Below are 8,826 nucleotides of genomic sequence, written 5' to 3'. Positions count from 1 at the left end.
TACAACCAGAGTTTCTCTACAGCAAGTACACAAACTCCTCCTCAATGCCAGTTGCAGTCTTCTCATGTTGCAGAACAGACCTCTCTTTCCCAAGAATCTCTCTCTTCAGGTGAGAATTGTACTTGTCTCTGTCTTTCAAGTAGTCTTTAAAATTCTTCAGGTTATGGTAGTATGTTGATTCATTAACATGTGCTGTGAGAATATCCAGGTTCTTCTAACTCAGCAAAATTCTGAACCACTGTTATGCAGCACCTGTTAAAATTAGGGTTAGATCAAATCTAATCTAGTTGATGGTATGTAAACTTAATTTCAAAACTGCTAGCGGGATGAAAGGCTGCTTCACACTAGTTTCTATAGTAGCTGTATGGACAGTGTCACCTACAGGCCTGATAAAGATAATTTCCCACTTACTCAAGGTCACTTAAAATTACTGGTGTTTTTTTCTGCCAGAGAACTTTTCATAGAACTTATAGTAGAAATAGACTGATACTGTGTGAAGTCAGTGAGACACATGAAGAGCTCAAAAAAACAATGTTAAGTATAGCAGTCAGGAAAGCGTGTTTAGCTTGAATGTTCTTTCTCATCACTGAGACTGCAGGTGATCAGCCTTCTGTACAGTCTTTTTGATGGAACATCATGGTTTTTTGATTAATCTTGTGCAGTGGCTCTGCACAGACTTCAGAAAGATGTTTAGACTGTCACTCTGGATCAATTTTAAGCTTTTTGGATTGATGTAAAGCATGGTCCTGTGGAAATACATTCACAGTTGAGAGATCTAGAGTTAAAGCTAACCAGTCAACCACCCTGTGAGTGAAAAACATCCTTGAATACCTGTTGCTTGGGGTTGAACTGCCTAATAACATGTGGTAGGAATGTCTGAAGAGACTGAACCCAGATATCTAGCTTTCCACAGTTGTCTTATTGCTATCTAGATAACAATAATTTGTGCTCAAAGGTATTCTCCAAAAACAAAAGGAGGATAAAGTGGAGGTGTTGTCACTGGGAAGTTTTCCCTGTAGGATCAAAAGAAAATATAATCACAGAATCCCAGAATGGTGGGGTTGGAAGGGACCTCAGGAGATCATCCAGTCCAACCCCCCTGCCAAAGCAGGTTCCCTACCCCAGGTTGCACAGGAAAGTGTCCAGGTGGGTTTGAACATCTCCAGAGATGGAGACTCCACACCCTCTCTGGGCAGCCTGTCCCAGGGCTCTGGCACCCTCACAGGAAAGAGGTTTTTGCTTCAGTTTGTCTGGAACTCCTGGTGTTCCATTTTGTGCCCACTGCCCCTTGTCCTGTCACTGGGCACCACTGAAAAGAGTCTGGCCCCAACCTCTTGTCACCTGCCCTCTAGATATTTATAGACACTGATAAGGTCCCTTCTCAAGACTGAGTTTGTCTCATCATTTTGAAGGATATCAGCACTGAGGTGATATAGTTTATCAGAGACCACTCCATGATTTCATCTTCCACAACAGGTCTTGCTAGTAGAGCAGTGTGGATTCTAAGTGAAAATTCTTAATCAGCTGTTACCTGATTTTATTCTAGCTTAGTTACATTCTTGATGCTGCCAGCAAGCTTGCTCTGACCTGTGCCAGCTGAATCCTGCCGCATGCACTGGAGGCTTACACTGGGCTGTCTGCAGTGTACTGTAACAGGCACTGCACTCTGCAGAACAAAGGGGGTGATCCCTGCTCATTTGGAGTCATGAAGAACACTGAACAGGATATTCAGAGCATCTTACTCAGTTTCTGAACTGCTTCCCTTACTTCCAAGTGTGGTAACTTATTACAGTTCTCAAAATTTTGAATTCATCTCTACCTTCTGTTTTAAGCAGTGAATTATCAACCTGATGGAGCTGTTCCTGTTAGCAATGGTAGCCTTGCCTTTTACCCAGCACAGACTAACGTTATTCCCAGACCCCCTCAGCCTTACCTGAACAGCCGTGGGTCTGTCAGAGGATCTGCTAGAGGTGGAAGGTCACTGGCTAATTCATATCGTTCTCCTGGTGGGTATAAAGGTATGTCTGTATTTACTACCACCTTAAAAATATCTCATGTAGTAGCACTAGGACAAGATGTAACACAATGTGGTATTAAATTTAGGTTCTACAAGTGAAACTCGTTAAGCCAAGACTTTCAGAGCAATGTGCAGAGAATGGGGTCTTCTGTTGCAGGATTTAAGCAAGCTGATTCTGACTTTTATTTGTAGTCCCTGTGCTCTGGGTGTTGAGTGAACTAGCAGAGCAGTTTCATAGCCTTTTGAATTATGAAAGTAGAAACTTTCACTAATAGGTTACCAGATTACTTAATTGCATAGACTTTTCTGCTTGCTATTTCATGTACCATTCTGAACTTTCTACCTGCTTTGTTCTTTCTCTTGGCATCTGTTTTGCTAACTTTCTGGGCAGGTATTTTCTTTCCAGATGTCACTTGCAGAATTTGCCCACAAGATACTCTTTGCTTAGCACTGCTGGCTTTAATATCACCAGCAGAAACCAGGATGGGTGAAGGGTTCCCAGAGTGGAGAACCTTTCTAGATTAATAAAAAACTGAAGAGTGGAGGATTGTTTGGTCTCTGCAAATCACAGAATGGTTTGGGTTGGAAGAGACCTTTAAAGGCCATCTAGTGCAGCCTCCCTGCCATGAGCAGGGACATCTTCAACCAGATCAGGTTGTTCACAGCCCCGTCCAACCTGACCTTGAATGTTTCCAGGGATGGGGCTGCTCTCTGGGCAACCTGTGCCGGTGTCTCACCACCCTCATTGTAAAATAATTTCTCATATCTAGTCTAAATCTCCCCTCTTTTCAGTTTAAAACCATTACCCCTTATCTATCACAATAGGCCCTGATAAAAAGTTTGTCCCAGAAAAATACTTGCCTGTAGTGTAGATTATTATCTAGAAATTAAATTTATTTCTTTAGTTAAGACATGCATAATCAAATATGAAAACTTAGACAAAAGCTATTGTTCTGTTTGTATTCGGAGACTTAAGTTTTATAGTAAGTCATATGTGGTGGAACAAGCTACTCATGTTCTGGTTTTTCTTTCACATCATGCACACAGTAAATAAACTACAGCCATTGAGTCATCACAGCACAACCTAATACTACCAAGGCAAGACTCTAACAATTCATAATTCCTAGGTTTGGCAATTAATTTTTGGTTACAATTTGGAACAGAAGCAGGAAACACCCCATTAGGCATGTTTTTTTCTTCTCATACAAGCAGTAGAAGACTGCAGCTGTGTTAATAGGAGTGATCACTCTTTTAGCCTCAACTTGGTTTATGTAATTGCAAGCACACAGAATTTTAGAAAGAGACCTTATTGAAAAGGCATGAACAAATGGATAGTCTTGGTTTTAAAACATTTTTTCATCCTATCAATCAAAATCAGTTGCTGTCCTGCTGCTAGCTGAGGTATTATAGAAAGCTTCAGCTGACTTGAAGCAGACACTGACTGAAGGGTGTTGGTAGCTGTGGCCTGTTCCACTCTGAAGTGGAAGAGCACTTAGTTTGTGATCATTGTTTCAGTTACTGGGCTGAGACCGCTCAATAGTTTGTAGAAACATGTAACAGACAATGAGTGATATAGTTATAATTTAACAGCAGATAAGGGTTTGGTTATCTGGTACTAAATTGCTTGCAGCTCCTTTTTGCTAGTTAGTCTAATAGCTGAAGAAGCTGAATGTTATATTAGCACCTAAATGTATAACAGTGATAGCCAAGCATCTGTAGTAGCCAAAGAAAATGTCTTAATTCTATGTGAAATCCTGTCTCTGGATCTATGAAGTTTTTCAGCTATTCTATGAATTTCCATTCTCATCAAAAGGGCAATTGTTAAGGTCTGATGCTAATACTTTTAAACGTTTAATTTTGAAATACTTTTAACCATTTAATTTTGATATATCCACAGTGGGTAGTTCCGAGTAGCTGATGAAATGCATTCTCTATAGGAGTAGTGAGGCTCTGCTCCAGATGCTGAATTAAGGAATAGATGTGTAATTGCATAACTTAATACACAGAATTGCCAAAAGGGAGCTCTAGTTGTATTCTGGATTTGTACTGAAACCAACCAGTTAATGATATTGGATAATCAACTTGATTTTAACAGGTTTTGATGCTTACAGAGGTTCACCTTCAATAACTAATGGCAGCTATGGCCAGCTGCAGTTCCCTGGCAGAGATTATGCTGGAATGCCATATTCCCAGAGGGTAAGTCCGGGCTTTGGTTCCAGTAGCACTGTGCAGGAGTTAAGTCTTCTAATATTGTAGCTTTTCATTATCTTAACAGGTGAGCTATTCCTTACAAGCTAGAGGTTAGTTCTATTTCTGACACAAAACTCTTTTTTTGGGTTCAGACAGGTAACATCTCTGTATGACAGGTTGATTTTAGTCTGAAGGGAATCTCTGAAATGCAAACAGATGGCAAATTAAATGTGATATAATGAGTATTTTACTGTGGATTTTAATGTTGGTACTTGGTGCCCCTGTAGTATAAAATAATGAACTGCTAATGGACTGACTGAGAATGTAGTTAGGCAAAAAAAAATACAAAAGTTTTGTGTAAGAAAGCAAATATTCCTGGGGGCATGAGACTCTTCAGCTTTGAGATGAAATATATTTTTCTGTACAGACTCCTGGACTTCTAACAGACCTGAGATTTAACATACTGCTCAGTGAACTGAACTGAGTGTACAGTTAAGCTGACTTGCTAGAACTGGCATCAAAATAGCTCTTTAATTTCACACAAGCTATTGTAAGTTTTCCATAAATAAGACTGTTTATCTGCATTTTAATTCTGATCTCCATTATTGTTTATGTTAGAGCTTGAATTAATTGTGCAAATGAAAAAAGGGTGTATTTGTAGCCCCACTTGTGTTCAGATTTGCTTATAGCCATCTTCCTAATACCTCTGTCCTCTTTTAGGATGTTAATTACCAGCAGTGCTATAAGCGAGGTGGGATAACTAGTGGTCCTCGAGCAAATTCAAGAGGTAAGGCTACCATCAGGTTCCTAGTGGCACATATATGTGCTTGGCTGTAGCAGATAAAGTGGAGTATTATTGTGAATAGTGAGAAAAACCTGTACTATCACAGATCAAACAGAGCAAGCTTGGTATAAATTAGCCAACCTCATTAAAAGCTGAGGTACAGTTCTTAAACAGTACTGCATAGCAGCAGATTTAATTTTATTCTTAATTTGGTGTCTTCACATGTCAAAGTTGTGACACAAAGGTACCTTACTGACCATTCTTCACAAATAAACTGACTGGGAAAACTCACACAGGGTGGTTCCAATGTTGGATTTGGGTTCTCCTCTGAAATGTGTGGTCTCCCCTGATTCTGGGTAAGCTGTCAGATCCCAGAAACTTTGTAAGATAACTTTTTTCCTATGAAAAATAGTTTGGGAATACAGCTTGCTGCTTAACATTATGACTACAGGTTTAAGGGTATCCTTCTGTTACCATACTTATTTCTCATTGTTAATGATCTTTAACAGCAGGGTGGAGTGATTCCTCTCAGGTGAGCAGTCCAGAACGAGACAATGAAACCTTTAACAGTGGGGACTCTGGTCAGGGAGACTCCCGCAGCATCACCCCTGTTGATATGCCAGTGACGAGCCAAGCTGCCACCATCCTACCAGTGCATGTCTACCCCCTCCCGCAGCAGATGAGAGTTGCCTTCTCTGCTGCTCGAACATCTAACTTGGCCCCTGGAACTCTAGACCAACCGATTGTGTTTGATCTGTTGCTGAACAACCTTGGAGAAACTTTTGATATCCAGCTTGGTAGGTTCAACTGTCCAGTGAATGGTACATACGTCTTCATCTTCCACATGCTGAAACTGGCTGTCAATGTTCCCCTGTACGTGAATCTCATGAAAAACGAAGAGGTCCTAGTGTCAGCATATGCAAACGATGGGGCTCCTGATCATGAAACAGCTAGTAATCATGCAGTCCTGCAGCTCTTCCAGGGAGATCAGATCTGGTTGCGTCTGCATCGGGGAGCCATCTATGGAAGTAGCTGGAAATACTCCACCTTTTCAGGATACCTCCTTTATCAGGACTAAAATCCAGTGTGATGTTTACAAAAGAGCTGCTCCAAACACCTTGGTGGAGGGGGGTGGGAATAGCTTTGCACTTACTACTGACTTTATAGAAGATACATGGTTCCATTATGGGGGGGAAATGATGGTCCTGTTGTGCAAGGTGAAATCATGGAGTTGGGGTACTGAATCAGCACTAATTTGGCACTTTATCAGTTGTGATGTAGCCTTGCTAGTAAAGCTGTGAATGTCTATTGTTTGCACTTACCCTAAACTGTATTAATGTCCAGCTTACTACACTATTGATTGCCTCAAGTATGGGCTATTCACAATGCCTTGTTGTGCCTCAATAAAACAAGTTAATATGCATTTTAGTATTAATCTTGCCAGTGGTCTTTATTTTTACAATATATCATAAAATTCCTGATGCCATTTAAAATACATCCATTATTTGTGATGTGGGGTGTACACCCATGCTATTACATAGAAGTGGTCTTCCAGTTTCAATAATTTGGGGTAAACTGGAGAGTTTAAATGGGATTACTTGTTTATTTTGTTCTTGCTTGATGCCATTCTAAAAAGTTGTTCCCTTGATCAGTATGAATTCAAGATTTAGTTACACAGCTGCTTCCTTTTTAATGGAAAGGTCAAGAAATTAAAAGTGAACTGCTACATACTTGATAAGGACTACTTATTTTAAATGCATATTCTGTCAAAACCTGGCTTTGTCACATCCCCTGTCCTTTAACAGTGATGTAGTTGAAATTCTTAAGCCTCACAGCAGGTTGCTGAAGGGTTGGCTCACCCCTGTTACTCAGCTGCAGTGTATTTTAAAGTTAAAATTGACCCTTGTGAAGCACAAAGGTGTTTGGCTTCCCCTCCTCTGTGAGACTTGGATTGTAATGCAGGTTATCTCCTCCTCTCAGAAAGCTGCTGAGGAACTTGGGATGTGTAATTGAAGCCTGCTGCTTGCATTTTAAATCAAACCTGAATATAAATGCTAGGAAATGCTTAAGAAATTCCTTTCTTACAGCTAAGGGGCTGTCTTCAGCAATCTCTTGTGTCCCAAGAAGTGAAAAGCCACAAGGTCTGTGCTTGTCTAAGCTGCAGCGTGTCCAATACTAGTTTCCATGTTTAAAATGGAAGTATGAACTAATAAGAAGACTGTAGGTCACTGGCTCTTTCTACTTTTAGAAGCTTCAGTAGTTTGTTTTAGCAGCAGTAATTGCTTTATCTGAGTGTACGAAGGTAGATAGTGCAAAAGCCTGATGTGCCGGCACCCTGTCCTAGCAGAACCAGGACACTGGTATATCTAAGGATGAACTGGAGCTATGCAAAGGAAAAGCTATCTGCTTGTTTAAATACAAGTCAAAACCTAAATGGTGTAAACATGACACTTCAGAGCTGATACAAAGCTGCTGTTTCTTGGTGACTGGTTTCACAACTTCCAGCTTTAAACAGTTCTCCCCTCCTACTATGCAGATGCCAAAACAAGTTGCTTGAAGTGACTTCATAAAGTTACTGGCGTGAAGATTTTGATTTTATTCCCATCTTAAGTTTTGTTTTTATATAGATTTTTAGAGGGTGACCATACTTGAAGTTTTAGTTTAATTCCTTAGTGTAATTCCTTTGGTATGTTCTGAGATGAGACGCTTAGGTAGGGTAAAGCTTTAGGGAACCTAGTAGTTTTTACCTCTACAGACAAAAATATCCAGCCTTAACCATTGAATACTGAGCCTGTATTTTGTATTTTTAACCACAGTACTTTTGACTTTAATAAGGAGGCTTATTTGTAAAACACTCTTAATAGAGGATAAGTGGCAGGGGTTTAACCAGCACTATTTTCTTAGACTGTTTAACTCTCCTTGTATATTAATATGGGGAATATGGTAGGTAAGCCTGAGTGCTAGCCTGACTGGTAATAGAACCATGGAATCCCAGACTGGTTTGGGTGGAAAGGGACCTTAAAGCTCATCCAGTCCCAACCCCCCTGCCAGCAGCAGGGACACCTTCCACTAGACCAGGTTGCTCAAAGCCTCATCCAACCTGACCTTCAACACTTCCAGGGAGGAGCAGCCACAGCTTCTCTGCCCAACCTGGGACACTGTCTCACCACCCTCACACCAAAGAATTTCTTCCTCACATCTCAGCTCCATCTCCCCTCTGCCACTTTCAAGCCATCACCCCTTGTTCTGTCACTCCCTGCCCTTGGCCAAAGTCCCTCCCCAGCCTTCCTGGAGCCCCTTCAGGTACTGGGAGGCCACTAGAAGAATACTTGTTTTTGAAAGCTTCTCAAAGTACTTGGGAGTATTTCAGTGCGTTGTTGACTGACACAGTTTTAATCCATCTCAGTATGTCTCGACTAAAGACCTAGATCCATCTTCTTCCAGGCAAAGCACTGAACAGGTGCGATTCACAACTGGAAAATAGTTGAGGTAACACTGGGATAGACTTCATGGAAATACTGTCTGCTGTACTTTTTTCCTCAGGAGCTGTTAAATGAAGTTGCTTGAATTGTTGCACTAGGTGATAAGCCTTAACTATACAAGGATGATAATCAGGTCTAATTAAAATATACAAAGGGGCATCATAGTTCTGCTAACTCCCTGTTGCTTTGTTATGCAGATGGCATACCACCTAAATTCTCTCCAGTTTAGTTCCCTTGTGCAGCCTGCTGGAAAGAAAAGAATCATAAAGAAAAACCTCTTTCCTGTGAGGGTGCCAGAGCCCTGGGACAGGCTGCCCAGAGAGGGTGTGGAGTCTCCATCTCTGGAGATGTTC

General features: G+C 40.9%; 1 protein-coding gene across 6 annotated transcripts in view; it reads left to right on the top strand.

Moving 5' to 3' along the window:
* Positions 1-6,420, top strand: part of CAPRIN2 (caprin family member 2) — a 34,349-nt gene extending 27,929 nt beyond the window's left edge. For 4 of the 6 annotated variants that reach the window (XM_029086666.1, XM_029086665.1, XM_029086664.1 and 1 more), the window contains 5 exons: positions 1-109; positions 1,836-2,018; positions 4,113-4,213; positions 4,928-4,994; positions 5,501-6,420. The exon at positions 1-109 is cut by the window's left edge and continues 63 nt beyond it. In XM_029086666.1, the coding sequence (XP_028942499.1) occupies positions 1-109; positions 1,836-2,018; positions 4,113-4,213; positions 4,928-4,994; positions 5,501-6,069 (1,029 nt within the window). In that variant the 3' untranslated portion in view covers positions 6,070-6,420. Of the gene's footprint in view, positions 110-1,832; positions 2,019-4,112; positions 4,214-4,927; positions 4,995-5,500 lie in introns of all 6 variants that reach the window. The other 2 variants (XM_029086663.1, XM_029086662.1) reach the window with 1 other exon arrangement.
* Positions 6,421-8,826: the final 2,406 nt, after the last annotated feature.

This window comes from Antrostomus carolinensis, unplaced genomic scaffold (genome assembly GCF_000700745.2).
Source record: "Antrostomus carolinensis isolate BGI_N321 unplaced genomic scaffold, ASM70074v2 scaffold41778, whole genome shotgun sequence".
In the NCBI taxonomy this organism is placed as follows: domain Eukaryota; kingdom Metazoa; phylum Chordata; class Aves; order Caprimulgiformes; family Caprimulgidae; genus Antrostomus; species Antrostomus carolinensis.
This window is presented reverse-complemented; position numbering and strand designations above follow the sequence as displayed.